General features: G+C 41.0%; 2 protein-coding genes across 4 annotated transcripts in view; one reads left to right on the top strand and one right to left on the bottom strand.

Moving 5' to 3' along the window:
- Positions 1-24,361, bottom strand: part of LOC149811810 (rab GTPase-activating protein 22-like) — a 131,723-nt gene that overhangs the window by 30,317 nt on the left and 77,045 nt on the right. The gene's annotated exons all lie outside the window — the stretch shown is intronic.
- LOC149811811 (uncharacterized) lies at positions 21,527-23,829 on the top strand. Its single transcript, XM_089992929.1, has 4 exons — positions 21,527-22,196; positions 22,449-22,885; positions 23,167-23,464; positions 23,552-23,829. The coding sequence occupies exons 1-4, from the start codon at positions 21,527-21,529 to the stop codon at positions 23,827-23,829; spliced, it is 1,683 nt and encodes a 560-aa protein (XP_089849055.1).

Genomic DNA, 24,361 nt, shown 5'->3' with positions numbered 1-24,361 from the left:
CATTGAATTGATTTGAAATCATCATGTGAAAACTTTTAAAGGTTGAAAAAACTTCATGTTTATGTTTAAGGAAATAGATCCAACAAAACCTAGTATAGTCATCCACAAAGATCACATAATATGAAAAACCTCCTTTTGACATTACCGGAGCCGGTCCCCATACATCGGAATGGACAATTTCAAATGGTTTTGTCGTAAACATGGATCTTTGAGGAAAAGGCAAACATTTCATTTTCCCAAGAATACATTCATTACACAAAAAGTCACTTTTACAAAGATGTTTAACAAAAGGCAAATACGAGATTTTAACAATATTGGGATGACCCAATCTCTTATGCCATACATGAATGTCTTTGTTTTGGACGACGTTGCAAAATTGACTCTTGGGAACTTGAAGAAAATCTATGTAGTAGAGGTCTCCTCTTCTAGAGCCTTCCCCAATCAATCTCCCGGACTGGCGATCCTGTATCCAACATTTATTAGAAGAAAATTTTATATAGCAACCATGGTCCGAGAGTTGGGAAACGGAAAGAAGATTTAGGTTAAGGTTTGGGATAAAACGAATTTTTGGAACGAAGAAGTCTTGTTTTTCAAAATTACCTATTCCTTTAATCTCAAGAGATGTACCGTCCGCGGTTGATACAAAGGATGGAAAAGCATTTTTAGAAAAATTTGAAAGAGTGCAATAACTAGGGGTCATGTGAAAGGATGCCCTGGAATCTAAAAGCCAAGATGTCTTACCGGGGGAAGAGGATGACATAGCGGCTCCGGAAGTACCTCCCTTGAGAAGAGGTTGTAGGGCTTCCACGATTTGTTGAAGAGAAAGAGACTCACTTGATAAAGAGGGTCGTTCTTCAACTTGAGATGCCATAGCCGTTGCAATCAATTTCTTCCATTTAGGACACAAGGGTTTGATATGTCCGGGTTCTTTACAATGATAGCAAGTTACTTTGCTATAGTCTCTTTTGCCATACCGATCATTTCCTCCTTGACCTTGATTCTTGAAATGAGGAGGTCTATAGGTCCTCATGTTATTTCCCGGTCTTGACACGGCATTAGCCATTTCACCATCTTCTTGAGTAGAGGAAGTAACAAGAATGCTAGGATTATTTTTGCTAATCCCCATACGGGTTTCTTCACCACTTAGCTTGGTGATAACATCTTCGAGTGAGGGGGATGTGAAGGCGGAGAGAAGAGAGGACCGAACTTGTTCAAATTCGGGTCTAAGGCCATTTAAAAAATTGAAGAACCGGTCTTCTTCAAGTTGTTTGTGCCTTAATTCGATTGCCTCACCACTCCATTTAGGTTCAAGGATTGCGAGCTCGTCCCAAATAGAGGATAATTCGGCAAAGTACTCCCGAATGGTCATGTCATTTTTTTGGAGAGTCAAAGCCCTCTTTTGGAGAAAGTACTTGTGGGATAGATCTCTTGAGGTGTACATTTTCTCAAGATATACCCAAGCTTCGGAAGCCCTTTTAAATTTGATGATGTTGGCATTTATCTTGGTCTCAACGGATGAGAAAATCCAAGATAAGATCTTGAAGTTCTTCATTTCCCAATCATCATGTTTCTTAGAATACTCTTCAAGGGCCTTTTGTCTTTCATCCCCTTCAAGGATCTTAATATCCCCTCCTTCAATAATGGTAATTTTGGGTTCCGGTTCCGGTATGGATCCATAAACGTAACCCCAAAGCCCCTTTCCTTTAATATGGGCTTCCATATTACCGGCCCAAACATGATAGTTTGAGCCATTAAGCTTAAACCCAAGAGAGAAATGGGAGTCTTTTTCGCCCATTAGAGAAGAAAGAATGCAAGAGATAATATGTACCTTAATTACTTTTTGCGTCTTTCTTGACAAAAGAAGCTCCTAAAATATTGCCCGAAGAAGATGATCCTCTTTGATTTCAAAAAACTTGAAGGCACGCTTCCCGAGGAATGCAAAAGAAGGCGAGTCGCAATTCTTCTTCTTCAACGAGGCTATGATACCATGTAAAAGTATCTTCAACAAGATACTTTAGTCGATAACGCAACAACCTTAAGAATAAATGTGTGAACACACACACCCAAGAACACTTGTGCACAACAAACACAACACACCGAATCACAAATGTGCACTTGCACCCATAATTTTCATAAACACTAAAGAGGTTGGTCTATAATCCCAAATCCCTTAAGAAAATACAAGAGGAGCTGCCCATATATATAGGGCATTAGAGGAGGCCTTGGGAGGGGCTCCACATAGTCGTTGGAGCCCCTCCAACGGTCACAAATGTGACCGTTGGAGGGGTCCAACGACTAGTGGGTTGGGCCCCTCCCAATGCATGTACAATGCATTAAATGAAAAAGCAAAAATAAATAAAGAAAAAGAAAAAAGAAAATACAAAAAATATATATATATATTCTTGAAAAAGAATATGTGTAAAATTCCTAAACTACCCTTACTATGACTATATATATTTTATATATATAATTGGTAAATACATATATATATATATTATATATATGTATATGTATTACCTTATATATATAAAATATATATACGAAATTACAAGTTTGATTACATAATTTAACACGAATCCAGGCCCAACCCCGGGGCCTGGGTTCTCGAACGTTCGAGATTGCAGCTTTAAAAGACGCAGGTCGAGAGCGACGAGGGGCAAAACCCCTCGCCACTCTCTCTCTCTCTCCTTTCTGCCTCCTGTCTCCTCCCCTTCCTCTGCGGCCATCGACGATCGAAGCCACCAGCGACCATTCGAGCATCCCTCACCGGAGCTTCGATGAGCCACCCCTCTCTCTCTCTCTCTCTCTCTCTCTCTCTCTCTCTCTCTCTCTCTCTCTCTCTCTCTCTCTCTCTCTCTCTCTCTCTCTCTCTCTCTCTCTTCGTTGGCCTTCCCGTCGGCAACGAGATCGGCTATCCCCCCAGCCCCGTCATCAGCTACACCTCGCTGGCCACCTCCTCTCCCATCCGACCTCACGCACTGGTGGTCTCAACCGACACCCCCCTCTCAGTCCCCCGCAGCTTGTCGGAGGCCGCCTGATGCCGGTTCCCCGGCAAACACCCGACGACCCTGTTACCCTCTCCCTCGTGCCTCTTCGGTTAAACAGAGGAACCCCATACGTCAGAGCTCCCTCTGTGCATCGGAGCCACACGCCGGCGACACCAACTCCCGACCTTTGCTCGCTCTTTTCCCGCTCCTTCGTCCTCTTCTTCTGTTTACCGGGATCGACGCAGGAAACCCTGTCGACTGCCTCCTTGCCTCCCTCATGTGCTCTCACCGGCGACCCTTGCCGGGTAACCCGCGACGCCGGCCACCTCTGCAGGTAACCTCTTCCCCCTCTGCGTATCTTCCTCTTCTTCGCCTACTGTCTCTGCCCACCCCCTCTCTTGCTTTGTGTTAGGCTCGCAGGGGATGGGCGTCGCCCCCTTCCCTAATCTGCCTCTCCCTGTCTTGCTTTCTTTTGTTTCAAGGGAGGAGCTCGGCCTCCTCCCGTTTCTCCTATTTCGTAAGGGAGGGGTTGAGCCCCCTCCCTGTTGCTTGTGTTGCGAGGGAGGGGTTCGGCCCCCCTCCCTCTCTCCCTGTTCCCTTTGTAGCAGCGGAGGGGTTGAGCCCCTCTTTGCGTTCTGGTTGGCGGGGAGTGGTCGAGCCCTCTCCATTCCCCTCTCCTCTCTCTCTCTCTGTTGTTCAGGCATGCAGGGAGCTTGCTCTCTGCCTCTGCCACTGCATGCAGTCTGCAGGCAGCCAGGCCCAGGCAGGAGGGCCTTTGTTGTTCCAGCAGGCAGGCTCTTCTACAGGAAACTGAGCTCCTTACCTACTCGTGTATTGGGGTCCGGTCCGGCAACCATTGCGGGTCTCACTGGACCCACTTGTTATTTTTAATCATGTTTTACTAACATCGTTGTGCTCTCAAGATGTATGACAGAGCCCACTCGCGCCCCGTGGCTCGTGCACATTTGTACTTACGCCCGCAGGCGTACGAGGACCCGCAACCCCCCAAAGGTAGGGAAATGTTGCGCAAAAGACAATGAACAAACTTAAATTAAGCAATTAAAACTTAAAATGAGAAAAGAAAAGACTAAGGACAATATGTATACGTATATCTATATATGTATGCATTTAACTCAAGGACGCAGTTTCGCGATCCTTGTCCTTTTCCATTCCTGTCTTTATTGCTTTTTGTTGTCGCCGCGCTTTATGTGCCAAGATTTTTAATTATTGTCTTTACCTTTCTTGCACTTTCTTTTTCGGTGCCCCGCGCTTTATGCGCCATGGCTTTTTACCTTCTGTCTTTTAATTTCTATACTTTCCTTTCCGTTGTCCCACGCTTTATGCGCAATGGCTTTTACTTTCTGTCTTTACTTTCTTGTCTTTTACTTTGTCGTCGCGCTTGATGTGCCTAGGCTTTTCCTTCTGTCTTTTATGGTTTTTACTTTGTTGATGCTCTTCAGCTTTGCGTATTACTTGCTTGCAAGTCTGGTTAGTTGAGGTACGGTTTCGTACCTCGTGCACTGCCTGTATTCACATGCTTGCGTGTTTGTTTGGCTGAGGTGTGGTTTTGTACTTCGTGCATTGCCTTGAGTATTCACGTACTTGTTTGGTTGATTAACTGAGGTACGGTTTTGTACCTTTTGCATTGCCTACGAGGTTTTGCGCTCGACATGTGGTTTTGCACTTTAGGGATCGATCGTACTTTATCGTCGCACTGTAACGTGCACGGGCTTGCTCTTTGTTAGCTTGCACTCACTCAGTGCAGCTTCGAGCGTATTCCATCTTGTTCATTTGTCTTAAAAGACACGACGTACACTTATGCACTTGGTTGTACACTCAATTGTTCATGTTATAAATACTTATTCATTTGCATAGGCTATAGCACATGCTTGATATAACTCATTTTTTGTAATAACCGAATATTTTATGCGATTTTTTATGCAATTAAGTAGAATTTATGCGTTTTGGGCCTAGGATCCATTACCAGGATCCATATAAGGTAGTGGGTGATTTGGGTTTGGACCCACATTGGAGCCAATCAGCTCCAAAAATGGATCCATTACCCGGCTCCATGTGGATCTGTCACTCACGGATGACCCAGATCCATGTAGATCCGCCACGCATTGCCGACCCAGATCCACTATAATAGCGGACCCGACATCGCGGTTCCGACCCGGGCTTTATTTTATAAAACACCCGAAAACAAGAATCGTGCCTAGGGCACGATTCTTGCAAAATCGAAAGGGGAGGGGGAGGTTACAGAGGGCGTAACCGACTCCACCTTTCGCTGAGGGAGAGCCTTCGCTCGATAAAAGGGAAGGGAGAGGGTCTCGCCCTCTTTATCTCACGCTCTCTTTCTCTTGTTCCACCTCTCTCGGCTCCCTCACAGTGGAGCAATCGATGCCGGCGACCTCGCCAACCGCGACAACCACATCTCCTCGCCGGACCGACATCGCAACTGTGGAAACAACAGGCCGACCATCGACAGCAGCCTCCCGATCGCGCCCTTCACGGCAGCAGAAGCAACCGCAGTCGGCCGACCATCGTCTTGCGATAGCTGTCTCCGATCGTCGGAAAAAGCACCAGAAAAGGTAGGATTTCTGCACTTTTCTTGTTTGGGGTTGATTGTATCTCGTGTGTGTTGTGGGTCGGTCAAGAAAGCACACCTATTGCATGCTCAGTCGTTCTTGATAGGGTTATTGGTTTAATTCTAATAGTGGACATTAGCTGTATGTAAGAGATTATTTCATTTCATCAATGACTTGAATATTGGCAGATTTTGAGCTGTTATCAGATCTCATCTTATTTTGGTTGTGACTGATTATTGAATCTGGCTGAAGAAGTAACATGTTATCTGTGTTCTTTAAAAATTAGTTCGATTAGATACTGCACTCTTATGCATAAAATGTTATATTTCTTTTAAATTCCACCGAGGTGTGTTTCTGAACTGATTCTGTGTTTAACTGCATTCTATATTGAACAGTGTTAGCAAAAAGATAGTTTACCACAAATTTCAGGATAGCTTAATTGCTATTTTTGAAAAGATATTTAGCTGGAAACAAATCGGTTAGAACAAAATCTTAAGTTATATGATACTTTTGTTAACAGAGCAACTGGGTCATATTTATCAGATAGATAACTATGATGGGTACTCATGTTTAGTATATGGGGAGCAATGGGTATAACATATGACAAGAAAATTTTGGGAATTAGTTGGATGTTTAGCTAGGAGGATAGCGGGTTCGGGATTGGTAAAGCGACTATCGTCCCTAGCATATGCAGAAACTCATCTTTCTGTCGGATGTATATGAAAAATGTTATCTTAGCCTTTCAATATACTGATTGTGCAATCATGAAGGTGATCATGGTTCAGTTATTAACATTTTTATTTGAGCATGTATGCTTGATGTGGATATGAAATTTTACATGTACACCCCCACACTCAAAAGAGATATGCATTGGTTAATACCTGTATATGATGTAGGTGACACACGTAGTGAAGATGCATATGATTGAGATATGACATGCTTATGGTTGTGTTAGGGTTGCATGAGTGCACATGTATTTGGCACATGTTAGCATGCTTTATAGTTTGTAACATGTGAGGTATTTGATGTCTATTAATAGGTCATGGCAAAGTTGTTTTGATATAGGCGCATACATGATATGAATGGGTGCAGCCTTGAAGTTTCAATTGCTGAATCTGGGTTATGTTCATGTATGTGGATGTTAACACATGAAAAGGTTTTCTGTGCCTATATTGATGGGACTTGTTTATTTATCGTGCATTTATGGATTTGTTTTGAGTACATGTGCATACACAAAATCGATGTGTGTTTAGCATGTAAAATCAGGTATAAATGTCCTTACGTGCTTATGGATGATGGATGAATGCATGTGTGTTAAGTGATTGCATGAAAGCACTTACACATGGATGGTGAACACATGTATATGACTGTGGAAGCTTATGCACATTGTTAACATGGTATGAATGAATGTGCATTTGGAATCATGTTGGTATTATTACATACATTGCAAGTTATGATTTTTGCATACGATGCAGCGATGGTCTAGATGAATCATCACAGGCTTGGAGAGCCTTGAGCTTGGGTTTGCTTTTTCTTTAATTGTTTAAATGCATCGCAAAAATCATACTTTATATTATTGTTCTATATTGCACTGTTCGACGTGTTTCCATGGGCTGGAGTCTCGTGATGGTTCTCGCAGAGGTTGATGCGAGCTTTTGCCTTGTTTTTTCATGTGGAACTGTAAAACTCATTAATTGGCTCATAATAAAAAGATAATGAATAAGAACAGTGTAATATACGTTCTGGGATATCTCATCTGGAGTATGGGAATCTTAGAAATCCGGTCTTGGGGAGACTGTGAGGATACAAAAACTCCGTGTGCTGTAATTTTGTCCCCTGAACCCGATATTGAGGTTCTTTCTTCTGGCCACGGTTTTAGGGAGAGTCCGCCACTTTACCCGGGAGTGGTGTGTTGGTCACAGCTGTGAGTTTGTTTTGGTACCAAGAAAGTGGCACTTGTGGGCGTGGGGTGTCCCTTGTGTCCCCGACATTAGATGTGGAGGTCTAATGTTCCGATGGATGGTGTTGTTTCCTGATATCGATCGAGGCTTAAGTTGGAACCCAGTAATAAAATACAAATTGTGTGTTAAGCTACCCTGAGAACCTACTTGACCTCGGGGTTTGTACCCGTTTGGTGTATCCGCGGGCAACGGTAATTAAAAAGAAGAACTTAAATTGTATGCATTTAATAGGGCATGCATATGGAAAGGGAAACTTAAGGAAAGATAATAAGAGGATTCATGCATTACACATAAGTCATGCATTTTCCTGTTATGCATTAGAACATGCATACATTATCTGTTTTTCTTAATTGTTATATCTTTGGTGGATGCGTGATGTTTAACTTTCAATGTATGTTAAATGTCTTGTTGTACTAAAATTGTGCATCATGGTATGGTTTAATGTTTCTTTATGCATAATGGATGTACCTTGTGGTGTGAATACGTACCTGAATTATGAATTGTCATAATTGCATTTCTTTGAATAATTGTGTGGATTCATATTGTGGTGGTGGGATATATATAAATACTGCTATTAATGTTACCTGTCAGTTAACTTCTGATAAATTGTTGATTGTCATAGTATATACCTTTGTTTATTTTTGGTATATACTGAACATTATACTTGACCCACATATCACATACTGGATTCATGATGTACCACATTAAAAGTTACGGATTTCCTACTTAGACAGTTGCAGTCTAATTCCTATAAATTTCAGGTGAAGAATTGGAGTTAGGAGCGGCTGCGGGATGAGGCTTCGATCGAGATTTTGGATTTACTGTTTCAAGAATAGTGTGAGGACTCTGATCTTAATTTTCATTGATCTTGAAATGAAAAGAATGTTTTGGTCTTGCTCCACCTGTAATGTTCTGGAATGCTTAGCCCTATGGTATGATTGGTTTCCGCTGTATTAAAAAAAAAATCCTCAAAAATCTGGGTTAAGATTTCGAGGCGTTACATTTTTTGTTCTAATTGTTTATTTTAGTTCTTTATTGTCTCACTTTTGCACCTACCAGTTTTTCGTGAAACTGACCCATTTTATAGGAAGGTGTTGTTTCGGATCTGTATAGGCTCCGATGGCACGATGGCGTGATGAGATCAAGATGAAACTATTTCCCTGACGTGTTGCTCTTGAGGATATTTCGGTAAAAAATGCATAAAGGTTTTCTTGAAAATCTCTCATTTTTTACAAGTCTTAACTATTAAGAAGTGTATTTTCATAATCTATTGATTTCTTAAACGTATGGAGTTTCAAATCTGCTTGTGAGAGAAAATTTGCGTTGTAATGCGCTCAAGGTCCAGGGACTTGTTATTTCAAACATGATTTTTCGTTGAACCTTTATTTCAAACTCTAATAAATGATCGATTTCAAAGCTTTCGAACGTTTCATAAAAAGTTACAAGTCCTGGATTTTGGGGCGTTACAAAATACTTGTCAAATGAATTTAAACAATTTTTATAAAACGAAGAAATTTTACATCAAATATTGTGTCCTAGAACACCACAACAAAACAGAATTTCAGAAAAAAAAAACATAAACATATTATGGAAACTAAAAGGACTCTTCTTATTGCTAAGAATGTTCCAAAAAAATCTTTGGGCTGAAGATGCATTAACCTCAGTATACCTTATAAACATAATGCCTTCAAACACTTTGTCTAATGAAATTCCTTTTGAAAAATTATTTAAATATCAACCTGACTATAAAATACTAAGAATCTTCAGTTGTAAATGTAATGTTTTAAATGAGAAAGGAGATAAACTATCTTCTAAGGCTATTCCATGTGCGTTCATTGGGTATTGTGAAATGCAAAAAGGATTTAAATGATATGATATCAAAAATGATAAACTTCTAGTCTCTAGGAATGTTAACTTTGTTTAAAATGAAAGTGGATTTGAAGGAAACATATCGCAAGACATAAATTCTGATTACTCCTTTTTATTTAAACTATTGTCTAATGATGAAAATATTTATGTAGAACCTCCTATTGAGAATAGAACAACAGTTGAACCAATAGTTTACACTAGAAGAAATCGAAATGTACCCGATGAAGGCACAAATCAAAGTAACCATTGAACATTCGAAATTCCCTCAGAACAAACTACTATTCGTAGATATGAACGAATCTCAAGAATTCCAAATAAATTTGTGTCTTATAACTCATTTTCTCGTAAACATAGAGCATGTCTTATAGCTATTCATTCATATTTTGAACCCTCATGTTACAATGAAGCAAAAAATTTACCCGAATGGATAAAAGCTATGCATATAGAATTAGATGGTCTTAAAGAAGCTAATACTTGAGAAATTATAAACTTACCCATTGGAAAGAAGACTATAGGTTGTAGATGGGTTTTTAAAGTAAAAACTAAAAGTGGTGAATCCTTGGAAATACATAAAGTCAGGCTAGTTGCCAAAGGATATTCTCAAGAATACGAAGTAGATTATGAAGAAACTTTTGCTCCTGTTGCCAGGATGACCACTGTTCAAATTCTTGTAGCTATTGCAGCTACTAAAAATTGGAATATATTCCAAATGAATGTTAAAAATGTTTTTTTAAATGAGAATCTCAACGAAAAAGTATGCATGGATGTTCCACCTGGATTGATAATTCTTTTAGGTAAAGTGCTTAAATTAAAAACGGCATTGTATGGCCTCAAACAAGCACCTAAAGCTTGGTTTGATACTTTTAACAACGTTATTACAGGATATGGTTTTAAACCATGCTATACTAATACAACGTTATTTATCAAGAATTCTTCTGTAGGTATTATAATTTTACTTTTATATGTTGATGATATGTTGATTACAGGTAGTGACAAAGAAGGAATCAAGAAAGTAAAACAGTTTTTGAAAATTTCTTTTGAAATGACAGATCTTAACATAGGGTACATATTGTCACAAACAAAGATTGCTTCAGATATTATTGACAGGTCAGGACTATAGATGATAAAGTTGTTAACACTCTAGAAACTGTTGGAATGAAGATGCGAGCCAATGATGGAGTTCCTTTGGACAATTCAACTCCATTCAAACAACTCGTGGGGTCTCTTATGTATTTAAGTATTACAAGACCAGACATAGCTCATGTTGTACATATAGCCAGTCAATTTCAACACGCTCCAACTTCAGTTCATATGAGTGCAATCATGAGAATTATCAAATACATTAGAGACACAATAAATAAGAGAGTTTTTCTATCATTTTCTTTCTCCTTAGATCTTATTGCATACTCTGATGTTGATTGGGGAGGGGAATCCAAATAATAGATCAACAACGGATTTTTGCGTGTTTCTAGGTGAATCCTTGATTTCATGGAGGTGCAAGAAACAACAAAAGATGTCTTTATCATCTACAGAAGTTGAATATAGAGCAATGGCGACTACCATGAAAATTGTGTGGCTCAAGCAACTAATTTCAGATATGGGAATTCATCTTCAAAATCCTACAAAATTGTACTGTGACAACAAGAGCTCTATATACATTGCTCGAAATCATACTTTTCATTAAAGAACTAAGCATATAGAGATGGACTACCATTTCGTTCATGAAGAATACTTAAAGAAGACTATTGATCTTCCCTATGTGATATCATAATATCAACTTGCTGATTTCTTCACCAAGGCACTGTGCTCACCAAGAATCAACTTTTTACTTAACAAACTTTTAGTGATTTCACCATAAGTTTGAGGGAGACTGTTAGAAAATAACATATAGATGTATATACTTGAATATATATATATATACATACTCTTCGTAATATAAGAGTATGTATATGTATATGTATATAAATATATATTTAAAGTATATACTTATATCTTTGTAATCTTTATTTTTTTATAGTTTTGTTTTATTTCTTTTTATTCCTTTTTTCTTCTGTTTTGTCTTTTTCCTTAACAGTCATAATGATTGTCGCAGGCGGACCGTCAATGTACAGTCAACAGTCAATATTTGACTGTTGACGAAGAGCTATTGGGCTACTCCCAACGGCTCTAATTAGAGCAGTTGGGAACAGCCCAACAGCTCTTTCAAGTGAGCATGAACTGTATAAATAAGGGCCATTTGTGCCCATTGTAATTTACATTTTGTAGAGGGTTTTACCCCTCAATGATATTCAGATCAACGTGCTTTTAAGCACTCTTTTTACATCTTTGTCGCGAAGCATTTATATGCTATTTTGTTCTAGCATATTTGGTGGATGTATGTTTTGTCAAGTTATTTATTAAACTGATTATTTGTTAGGCCTTTTTTCAATAAGAGTGTAAGAGATTTTATGGTCTCTTATCTCCTATTTGGGATAATCCGGCCTTATGTCCCCTGGATCTTTATAATAAAGTAATCTTGCGTCCTTTGTACCCTCCCCATTGTAGTTTCCCCCATTATGTCCTCCGTTGTAATTTTTCTCATACTGGCTCGCTATGTGAATTGTATGCGCTACGTGAGGTCTCGTAACTGAGAGATAAGATAGTGCCCCGATAAGTTATTTGTAGGGTGTTAGATTTTTAAGTGGTTCTCCATCATCAATCTTTATTTTGACATTGACAACTTTAGGAGCATCAACCTTCTTATCATCCGAGATACAAACCTGGCAACAATATCTAGAGCAAATTTAGATTAAGTTAGTAAATAAGCTCTAGAAGAATAAGCAACTTGTATACCAAGAAAATATTTTAAAAAGCCCCAAATCAATCATTTCAAAATGTGTTTTGAGAAGTTTCTTAATGTGTTCTACTCCATGTTTGTCCCCTCCTGTGATGATCATGTCGTCCACGTAGAGGAAAATAATAACTTGACTAAACCATTTATACCAAGTCTTTAGTGCTTATTTAAAACTATACAAAGCTTTATCTAAACGAAGTCTTTCCTTTAGGAACAATTATACTGGGTGGTGCTTTTATATAGACTTCTTTGACCAATTTCTCATTAAGAAATGCATTTTAAACATCCATTTGATATATAATCCATTTTTTCGCAGAAACAAGAGCTACTAAGGTCCTAATTGTGATCATCCTAGCAACTGGGGCAAAGGTTTCTTCATAATCTATTTCATACTCTTGAGAATATCCCTTGGCAACTAATTTAGCTTTGTACCTTTCAAGAGTTTCATCACTCTTGGTTTTTACCTTATATACCCATCGACAACCTATGGTTTTCTTTCTTGAGGGAATATCTTGAATAGTCCAAGTATTCACCTTTTCTAAGGCATCTAATTTTACCCTCATGGCTCTGACCCATTCAAAATGTTCTTCAGCATAGTTCGAGAGTTCTACATAGGAACGTATTAACGCAAATGTAAGTTTCATACTTAGGTAAAAAGGACTCATAAGACACAAACTTCCTAGGGGGGTTTGATACTCTAGATGACCTTCTAGTGTGTTTTTCTACGTGATTTTCATCATTAGTATATTTCTCAAAAGCTCATGGATGTTCAGAATTGCTACGTCTGAAATATTAGATAAAGTTTGGATCCCTATGAGGTGGTTCTTCACTTATCTCATGATCATGAGATTCTTCTTCATTTACTATATCATTTTTTATTTCCTAATCTTCATCAAGATCACTATCACAATCACCAAACTTTGGAATTAGATCCAACAGGAAAAAATACTCAGTTATTTCTTTGAGATTTTCAAATTTGAAAAAAAAAATCTAAGATACATTTCTTGAAACATATAATTTTTTATGTTTAAAATCAAAGCATGTATAGCCTTTTTGGTTATTTGCATATCCCAAAAAAACACAAAGAACAGCACGGGGAGAAAGTTTATCACTTTTATCAATGAAAACAAAACATTTACACCCCAAAACTCTTAATCTAAAATAAGCAGCGATAAGTTTAAAAAGTTTTTTGAATGGTGGTACATTTTTCAAAGAGGCAGATGGCATTCTGTTAATGAGAAAAATTGTGGTTAATGTTGTTTCAGCCCAAAAAAATTTAGGTGCTTGGTTTGAAATTAGCAAAGTTCTCGTAGTTTCTATGATATGCCTATGTTTTCTTTCAGCTAAACCATTTTGTTGTAGAGTATAGGGACAATATTTTTTATGTGTGATACCATTTAATTATAGGTAATCTTTAAATTCTTTTGATAAAAATTCTCTCCCTGAATCAGTGTGAAAGATAGATATCATTTTGAAACTTATTTTTGACCAAATTATGAAATATTTGGAAGTATAAAAAACTTTAAATTTGTGTTCAAGAAAATAAATTAAAGTGTCTAGTAAAATCATCCACAAAGATTACATAATATGCAAACCGACCTTTAGATATAATAGGTGTTGGGCCTCAAACTTCTGAATGTATTACCTCAAGCGTTCGTGCAGAGACAAAAGCTCTTTCCTGAAATGACAATCTCTCATTTTGCCAAGAATGCAATCTTCAGATGTAAAATTTTCAAGATTACAAAAATTTTTCATTATTTGAAAAATGTTGAATTTTAGATACATTAGGATGATCAAGCCTTTTATGCCATTAATCCAAATCTAGTTTCTGAATATTATAACAAAAGGTATTCTTGGGTATTTTCAAAAAATTCATATAGTATAAACCTCCTTCTCTATGGCCTTCCTCAATCAACTTCCCTGACTAGCGATCCTGTACTCGACAACCAATAGAAGAGAATGAAATATTAAAACCATGATCAGATAATTGAGAGACAGATAAAAGATTTAGATTTAATTTGGCAATATATCTAATTTTTATAATAGAAAATCCCTTTTAATTTTGAGAAATATTTTTGAAATTTCCTATTCTCTTTATCTCAAGAGATGTTCCATCGATAGTAAATACATTTGACCCGCTTGAGTTATGATATTCGGATAAAAAATCACCATTTGGTATCATAGGAAACGTGGCACTTGAGTCAAGAAACCAAAGAGATTTATCGGGTTTAGAGATAACAACAGAAGAGACCGCAACTCTGGTTGATAAAGCTCCTTTGAGTAGGGGTTGAAGGGCTTCTACTAGTTGAGTCAGGGACATATTCCAAATAGTTGACTCTTGCGTAGTTTTGAATTCACTTGACTATTGTGTAACCGAGGCAACCTTCTCATAAGGTCTTTTCAACTTAGGACAATAAGTTTTAACGTGTCCTGGTTCACGACACTAGTAGCAAATAATTTTTTCTTCTCAAATTCATTGCCTTGCTTTCCATAGTGATCATTGTTTGGTCTTTCATAGTGTGGTGGTTTGCAAGCATGAACATGGTTCTTCGGCATAGATACTGCTAGAATCGAGTTATCATCATTCTTAGATGTCTTCTTACAGCTCTGGTTGACAAAGCTCCTTTGAGTGGGGGTTGAAGGACTTCTACAAGTTGAGTCAAGGACATGTTCTCATTGGTTGACTTTTATGCAGTTTTGAATTCACTTGATTCTTATGTAACCGAGGCAACCTTCTTCTCATAAGGTCTTTTCAACTTAGGACAATAAGCTTTAACGTGTCCCAGTTCACGACAATAGTAGCAAATAAATTTTTTCTTCTCAAATTCATTGCCTTGTTTTCCATAATGATCGTTGTTTGATATTCCATAGTGTGGTGGTTCGTAAGCATGGACATAGTTTTTCGGCCTCAATACTGCTAGAACTAAGTCGTCATCATTCTTAGATTCTTCTTCTTAAGCCTATTTTCCTCCATACTTAGCTCTTCAATGGTATCTTCAATAGAAGAGATTTTCCCTCTACGAAGAAGAGTTGATTTTGTAGTCTCAAACTCCGGTCTTAGGCCATTGATGAATTGATAGAAATGCTCTACATTAATTTGTCTTTGAGGAGTTCTGTGTCTTCGGGACAATGCCACCTACATCAAGAAGAGCCAACTCATTCCAAAGATCGAACAACTCACTAAAGTATTCTCTAATACTGCTTTCTCCTTGAGTCATAGTATGTATTTTGTCTTATAAGTTACGTACATGTGCAATATCTTTAAGAGAATACATTCTCTTAAGATAATCGCATGCTTTGTTTGCATGTTCAAATTTGGCAAGATTAGAACACTTCTTGATATCGAAACTACTGATGAGCCAAGACATAATCTTGGCATAACCCATTCTCCATTCTTTCCATTTTTTTTATAGGTGACCATAGCATTGGTCTTTTCAACCTCCGTAAGAAGCACTTCGTTTTTTCCTTTTATCTTAGTAAGAATTAGATTGGGTTCCAAATCGGACATATCCACTAATCCCCACAACCATTTTCCCTATATGAGGTGTTTCATGATTGAAGCCCATGTTACATAGTTTGTGTCATTGAGCTGGATGGGTTTTATGGTGACATTTTTATTGTCATCTATTTTTTACAAGGGTTAAAAAGAATAGAACAAAAGATAAGAGAGGAGGGAGAAAAGAAAGAGAGAGAGACAGAGAAAGAAAGAAAGAATCAAAGAGAAGATCACGAGCACTCCACCACCAAACCAGCGCCAACAATAAAGAGCATGAATACTCCTCCACAAAGTGAGCACCACCAAATTTTTCCTTGAAGCACAAACACGATCTCACAAGCACTTGAATGGATTTTGCACAAGAGGCTTCGACTCTTTCAAATCTTGAATAGCATGCTTCCCAATGCACCGAAAAATAAAATCACCTTGAACACAAAGCTCTGAAACCATGTAAGAAAACAAGGTCCTTCGAAGATATTCATCAAATCATGAAAGTGGACACTCAAAGAGTTCCACCAAAGTACCAAAAGAATAGACACAGGCCACAAAATGGGCTCACACACCAAATCAACCAAAGGTGGTTCACACAACGAATTAAAAATAATATTTTATTGATAATAACTTAATGCAAGAAGCATACAAAAGAGAGGGGAATTCACCCCTATATATACACAAGGGGCAGCCTCCCATAGAGATGGAGAGAACTCAATGGCTCTAAATAGAGTCATTGAGCCTTTCCCAATGTCTCTTGGGTTTGGATCTTAACTAGTCAACTATGTTACTAAACCTATATATATATATATATATATATATATATACACACACACACACTATGTACATTCATGTATGTACATATACATATATTTATATTTTTAACAGTTCCCAGGTCTTGCTATGGCAAAAACCTCATCACTAGACTTGTGCATTCCAAGTCTAATTTCTTCTTGACATATTTGAGCAAGGGCATCACTTATAGGAGCGGAAGTTCTATGAAGTAAAGAGGCCCCAACTTGCTCAAATTTTAGGCCAACACCATATAGGAAAAAGAAAAGATTTTCTCTTTCTACTTGTTTTCTCATTTCAATTGCCGAACATTCTCACTTAGGTTTCAGCATAGCTAATTTATCCCAAATAGGAGATAAGAGACTATAAATATCTCTTACACTCTTATCTCCTTACTTGGTAGTACGTACCTTATCTTGGAGATAATATAATCGAGTCATATCTTTTTTAATGAATGTGATCCTTAAGAAAATTCATGCATAGCATGCTTTCGTAGCAATCTTGAACTCCATAGTATTCATGAACCATGAGCTATGTCACAGGGATTCGGCCAACAGGGTGCCGCACCGGCGTCGACGCGGGTACGCATGTGGGTGCGGCACCCGGTGTAATGTCCGGAAAAAAAAAAACGAGTTTGACACATGTCGGACACGCGCCAGGCACGTGTCTCGGTCGGCCGTTGATACCGGATCCGAGCCCAGCCCGGATCCGGCTTCTCGATCTTTCAAGAAGCCAGTACACCCCCCTTTTTAAAATGGCACGGGTGTCTCGAGCGAGGGCATTTGCCCTCGCCTAATTCTCTCTCTTCTCTCTCTGCCCTTTTCCGTCTCCGTCGCCTCCACCCTCCGGCCGACGATCGGGCGAACGGCTCTCCGGCAACTGTCTTGGTGGCAGTCGACCCCCGTCCGTGCTAACGTCGGTGACCCGCCGTCTTCGCCTTCTCCTCCGGCGACTCGCCGCCGGTAACCGTAGGTAGCTACCCCGCCCCCCTCCTCTCCTCCCGGAGGTCCGTGCATCGACAGGGGGTGCTTGGCGCCCTGTCGCCGTCAGTTTGTCGGCAGGGGGCTCGGCCCCTTGTCCCTGTCTGTTTGCAGGCAGGGAGCGGAGCCCCCGTGTCGCTGTTGTGTTGCCGGCAGGGGGCTCCGCCCCCTGTCGCTTCTGTTTGCCGGCAGGGGGCTCCGCCCCTGTCGCTGTCTACTTGCCGGCAGGAGGCTCCGCCTCTTGTCGTTGTTAATTTTGTCCTCTGTCACTTGTTTTGTTGTTCGTCAGGGACTATGTTTCCATGTCCCTCCTGGAGGGTCAGGCCATTGTTTTACTTTTGTCTTACATGCTAACCTTTTTATGCTTGCAGGTTGCACGACGGAGCGTACTCGTGTCTCGTGGCCTGAGACTCTTCGCACTTACGCCCGCAGGCGTCCAGGAACTCGCAACTCCCCAAGGTAGGAGAAAGTTGCGCGAAAGGACTTTAAATGAACTAAACTGAACTAAAGAAAAGATAATCAAACAATATATATATATATGTTATATGTACGTTCTTTAATTCAAGGATGCGGTTTCGTGATCCTTGTCCTGTTTACTTTCCAGCACTTTACTTTCTATTGCCGCCGTGCTATACGTGCCTAGGCTTTACCTTTTGTTCTTTAACTCAAGGATGTGGTTTCGCAATCCTTGTCCTATTTACTTTCCAGCACTTTACTTTCTGTTGTCGCCGCGCTATATGTGCCTAGAACTTACTTTCTGTCTTTTAAACTCAAGGACGCGGTTTCGCGATCCTTGTCCTTTTTACTTTTCAGCACTTTACTTTCTATTGCCGACGCGCTATATGTGCCAAGGCTTTACTTTCTGTTCTTTAACTCAAGGACGTGGTTTCGCAATCCTTGTCCTATTTACTTTCCAGCACTTTACTTTCTGTTGTCGTCGTGCTATATGTGCCTAGGCCTTACTTTCTGTCTTTTAAACTCAAGGACGCGATTTCGCGATCCTTGTCCTTTTTACCTTTCAACACTTTACTTTTTGTTGCCCCGCGCTTTATGCGCCTTGGCTGTTTACGTTTCAGCACTTTACTTTTTGTTGCCCCGCGCTTTATGCGTCTTGGCTGTTTACGTTTCAGCACTTTACTTTTGTTGCCCCGCGCTTTATGCGGCTTTGCTGTTTACGTTTCATCACTTACTTTTTGTTGCCCCGCGCTTTATGCGCCTTGGCCTTGTGCTTGACTTGCTTATTTATGCTTTTACTGATTCGCTTCTTGCCTGCGCCATGTAGATTGTGATCATGCTATTGTTTCTACTTTTCAGGTACCTCTAGAAATCGCGGTCAGCATCTGAGCTTGTTTTGAGTGTTTCCTTGTGGCTTGTAGTTATAAGCCTAGCCACATTTCTTGGCAATGTCATGCAATGCTTTGATGCGTAGCACGAAGTGAATAGGCCTCATGGTATGCGAAAGAGCACAATTATGAACATCTCACTAAATGGTAATCATGTGCCTTCACAGGCAAGATGCTCAAGTGGGTCGAATAGACCAGGGCATGTAGAGCAAGGCGATGACGAAGAAAAACCCCTCATCGTACTTGTTCGGGCTGGTTCATCAAGAGAGAGGATGGATGGTGCAAAACCTCCGATGGACAGGCCATTCATGGCTATTACGGGCAAAGACCTGGCTTCCCCAGTCATCAGAGGTAAGGGAAATGGCGTTACCATAAGTATCCTAGGTGGTAATCACCCGTCACTTCTGCAGAAGTTGGATGCATCCTTGGGCCTTGTTTAGCCTTTGGGGACTTACTCTCTTGACCACTAGTCGTCCCCTTAGAAGCGGACTCAGTCAGTCCTTCGGGGTATAATAAAATACATAGCATAATGAACCCCTGAATGGATCTCGGTTGTTTCTACGTTTTATACATTATGCGTACCCACAATGTCCAGATAATAATCAGATCACATTATGACATGCTCACAGTTGTTCTTTGTTCTTGCTTTTGACTGCATGCTTTTACCTTGCTATCAGTTTGTTATTTGCGATAGTTAGAAGGTATGCATGATAAGTCTGCTTGTTACTGCTTACAGTTAGATTGTTATCACTGTAATACTAGTCTGCTTGAGCTCATGATGATATCTTGGTTAGCTTTGCTATTCACCTACGCCTGTTGCATCAGTTTATATTTGCTTAGATTTGAGCATGCTTTAGATTAGCTGTTGTTTATCTTATTCTTTTTGCGTACCTACCAGTTTTCAGGACTGACCCCATTTTTATGGGTGTAGGTGACAGGTAGCTCTTCTTACTGGCGGCGGTGCAAATGCTACATGATCAAAGCCTCGCCTCTCTCGTCGACACGCTGGCTATTTGGTTTTGTAGTTTTGTTGTTTTGGGTGGATACCCTTCTGCTTTGTACAAACTAAACTCTTTTTATGGATAAACTATCTTCTATCTTTTGCTCACTATTTTGGCTTAGTTAGGAAATGGGTTTGTGTTTGTGCTGGGTCTTTTTGCTAACGTGCTCAGAAGAATCGACTTGTGCTTTTATCTAAAACCTTTGGTATCTTTAAAAATCTTTGCTGCAAACTCTGACTTTTGAAGGTAATTTCATTCAAATCTTCTTGTCTCAAATCGAACTTCTGGTGCGTTACAACTTTTTGGTATCAGAGCTACGACGAGAACGGTTGAGCTTGGATCGTCGAGCTTTCCACCGCACTGTAAGTAGACCTTTGATTTTCTTGCTTTGATAACTTAATGTATGGCTTTTACTTTGATCAGTACTTGTGTGTGATGGATCCGTCAGCTGGTCCCAGTGGCTATCACGGTAGAGGTGGTCGTAGAATGTGTGCTCGTCCGTTGAGGGGTAGGGGCCTCTTTATAGAAAGGGGAGGACTTAGGGTGTCCTGGAAAGAGTATTGGGCTAACCGCCCACTCCCACCGACCTTTACGGATGAAACAAGTAACCCGCTACCACCGGAATTTCAGATACCCTTGGCAGCGACCTTGTCTTCAGTATATGCTCAAGTTGGAGGATTTTTACCCTCGCAAATCCAGGCAAATCGGCAGGCTACGCTGGAAGTCTTAGATAGTAGTGGTCCCATCTTAGTACTGATTGAGTGTGTCTTCTGTGGTGAGTCCGGACACACCCTAGATTTTTGTTTCCTTAAGGAGGAGCACGATAGGGCATTTGCAGCCCAGGATTCTGCTGAAGCCGCCATCCCCGACCTGAATGTGTCAGATCTACCTTTGGCGGTTCTTGAGCAATCTTTGTCCCGGTAATTCCGGAGGGCCCGGTGCTCCCAATTCCTGGTGTTGATTTTTCAATCAACATTTCAGATTTGTCCACGAGCGGTTCGGTCTCACTTGACTACACACCTTCGACGCCGATGTACGATGTGGAGGTTCCCTCCGATGAGCCACTCTCTTTCGTCCCTCGGCGCAGGTTTAGCCGCACGGGCAATAAGAGGGAATATCTTCGACAGTTCGATCGTCCCTAGAGGAGGGGGGTGTCTGTAAAATTTTGTTCAGTTTTTGTAAGGGAGGCTACGAACTCCCGTACGGATAAGTTCTTGGCTTGTATACCAGCATCGCTGGGATTTTGTATATGTAATGACTTAAGGATTTATAAAATACTATTTGTTTCTTATTCGTCTTGGTGTCTTCTGGCTTGTACATTATGTTTATTTTCAAGGATGGCACGACAATCAGACGAGGATTTGACGGAAGACGGGCTCGAACGCAGGGGATTCATTATGGATTCTCTCAACGCGTTGGCCGAAGCGATCCGAAATCAGGATACTGCACAGAGAAATCAGGCCCCTGCGCAGGGGGTCCATTTCGAGAAATTTCTAAAGTTGGACCCTCTGATTTTCTCCAGTGGCGTAGACCCAGATACAGCAGAGTATTGGGTCAGTGAAATCGAGCGAGTCTTCAACGTCCTCTCAGTTCCCGAGGAGAAAAAGACTTTGTATGGGTCCTTTCGTTTGAAGGACGGGGCATGTATTTGGTGAGATAACACACGCAAAATACGATTCTCGAGCATGGGCACGGTGCCTTGGGAGACTTTTAAAAAGGCGTTTCTCGACAATTATTTTTTCCCTCATGCAAGGGAGAAAAAGAAGATTGAGTTCTTGGAGCTGTGTCAGGGCAGCTTGACATTGAATGAGTACGCGGCAAGGTTTCAACAGTTGGAGCGACACTGCCCCAACCTCTTCCAAGATGAGCGCGAGCGGGCGAGAAAATTCATTAGGGGCCTGAAGGAAGGACTCAGACACCGAGTTCTTACTAGCATGCCTACAACCCTATCGGCGGTTGTCGAAACAGCCACTTTTCTCAATGATGACCGGGAGCGTTCAAAGAGCACTCAGACTCGGAGGCCACCTACGACTGGTGGCGATCGGAAGAAGGTGCAGCCTCACGTTCAAGCCAAGCAACTGTTGTTGCTCGTCAAAATCGAGGAAGATAAGCAACCGATTCTGCCCGTGAAAATCGATGGAGCGAAACTATCGGGTCCCCCGGCCAAGAGGCAACGGAACCAGTACCGTCCTCCGCCGCGGCAACCTCGTAGTAGAGCTTGCAAGAGGTGTGGGAGGTTGCATGTGGGTCAGCCTTGTCCCCGCGAGACGAGTGGCTGTTTATATTGTGGCAAGATGGGCCACTACATTCGTGATTGCCGCAAGAAGGCGACAAACGACTTTAAGCAGGCCAGTGGTGCGTCCTAGCCTTCCCTGCAGCAGCCACCACTGTCAACGCAATCGGATCAGCCTCAGACTAGCGGCGTAAAGAGAGCACCTGCACGAGTCTACGCAGCTACTGCCGAACAGTTGACTAAGGGAGATCTTGTGCAAGGTACGATTTTAGTTACAGATCGCGTAGCTTTTGTTCTTTTCGATTGTGGTGCCACTCACACGTTTGTTTCTGCAAGTTTTGTTGTACAATTGCAATTGCCTGTATCTCGGTTAGACTTTGCCTTAGATGTATACAACCTGATTGGGAAGAATACGGTTTGCGTCACCTACTTGCCGGAATTAGACATAGTCGTGGCAGAGCGGCACTTGCTGGCTTGTGCCATTTTGCTCGAGATGTCCGAATTCGACGTCGTCCTGGGCATGGATTGCTTGCACAAATACCATGCCAAGGTCTTGTGCCACGAGGGTAGGATTGTTCTGTCTCCTCCAAGTTTTTCGAAGGTGGAATTTCGGATTCCGCGATCGATGCGTGAGACCAAGATGATTTCAGCACTAAAGGCGCAGAGCCTCTTACGGAAGGGATGTTCTGCTTTTCTAGTGAATCTTATTCAACCGGTTGCGGCACCGACTTCCCTTGGCGAGTTGGACGTGGTAAGTGGCTACCCAGATGTTTTTCCACAAGAGCTGTTGGGTCTTCCTCCGCCCCAAGAGGTGAGTTTTGTATTAATCTGTTACTCGGTACTGCACCCATCTCGAAGGCCCCATATCGTATGGCGCCTGCGGAGCTTGAAGAACTCAAGAAGCAAGTTCAGGAGCTTATGATTCAGGGGTTTATTCGCCCTAGTGTATCACCTTGGGGAGCCCCTGTTTTGTTCGTGAAAAAGAAGGATGGATCATCGAAGTTATGCATCGACTATCGGATGCTCAACTAGGTCACGATCAAGAATAAATATCCATTACCGCGTATTGAGGATCTGTTTGATCAACTGCAGAAAGCTAGGGTCTTCTCCAAGATCGATCTTAGATCCGGATATCATCAGCTCCGGATCAAGGAAGTCGACATTTCAAAAACGGTTTTTCGTACTCGGTACGGGCATTTTGAGTTCACTGTTATGCCTTTTGGACTCACTAATGCCCCAGCGGCTTTTATGGACCTTATGAAGAGGGTATTCAGGTCTTTCTTGGATTCTTTTGTGATCGTATTTATTGACGACATCCTGGTATACTCAGAGAGTTGGGAGCAGCATAGGGATCATTTGCGCATTGTCTTAGAGACTTTGCGTAGGGAGCGTTTGTTTGCCAAGTTTTCCAAATGCGAGTTTTGGCTCAAAGAGGTGATGTTTCTGGGGTACGTCACTTCAAAATGAGTGTTTTTAGATCCTGCGAAGGTTGATGCTGTGTTGAACTGGCAACAACCAAAAAATGTGCGCGACATTCGAAGCTTTCTTGGGCTAGCTAGATACTATCGACGGTTTATCCAGGATTTCTCCAAGATTGCTCAGCCTATGACCAAGCTGCTGAAGAAAGAGACCAAGTTTGATTGGGACGATAGTTGCGAGGCAAGTTTTCGGTCCTTGAAAGAGCGACTTACCTCTGCTCCTATCCTGGCCTTGCCTTCTGGTCAGGAAGGATTCATGATTTATACTGATGCCTGAGGCATGGGCCTGGGTGGGGTCCTTATGGAGAATGATTGGGTGATAGTGTATGCCTCTCGCCAGCTCAAACCGCACGAGAGGAATTACCCTACGCATGATCTAGAGTTAGTTGTCGTAGTCTTTGCATTAAAGGTATGGTAGCATTACTTGTATGGTGTGCAGTTCGAAGCCTTTACTGACCACCAAAGTCTCAAATACCTTTTTTCTCAAAAGGATCTAAATATGCGTCAGCGACGTTGGCTCGAATTGCTGCTGAATGGAAAATGATCGAGGACTTTGTCTCATGGAAACCTTTCATTTCTTTAACGGGTTCATTGCGTTTATCAAATCTCGTGGTTCTTCCGGATTTGTCTGTCAGGATTATTGTCGGGCAAAGGATTGATCCATGCTACGAAGGGTTAAAGGCTAGTGTGGCTCAGGGTGATTCTTCGTTCCGTCTTAAGGGGGACGGTAGTGTTTGGTTCAAAGATCGCCTTTGGGTCCCTAGTGACCCTGTCCTGAAGAATGAAATCTTGACCGAAGCGCACGGATC

Source organism: Nuphar pumila, chromosome 17 (assembly GCF_984573655.1).
Source record: "Nuphar pumila chromosome 17, dmNupPumi1.hap1.1, whole genome shotgun sequence".
Lineage (NCBI taxonomy): Eukaryota > Viridiplantae > Streptophyta > Magnoliopsida > Nymphaeales > Nymphaeaceae > Nuphar > Nuphar pumila.
Note: the sequence above shows the minus strand (reverse complement) of the source record. Positions and strands in the feature narration are given on the sequence as shown.

Coding starts and splice junctions, on each gene's coding strand:
- LOC149811811 (XM_089992929.1), top strand. CDS start 21,527: ATGGGCACGGTGCCTTGGGAGACTTTTAAAAAGGCGTTTCTCGACAAT. Junction 22,886..23,166: donor GTCTTCCTCCGCCCCAAGAG/GTGAGTTTTGTA, acceptor GATCAACTGCAG/AAAGCTAGGGTCTTCTCCAA. Junction 23,465..23,551: donor AGAGACTTTGCGTAGGGAGC/GTTTGTTTGCCA, acceptor GAGTGTTTTTAG/ATCCTGCGAAGGTTGATGCT.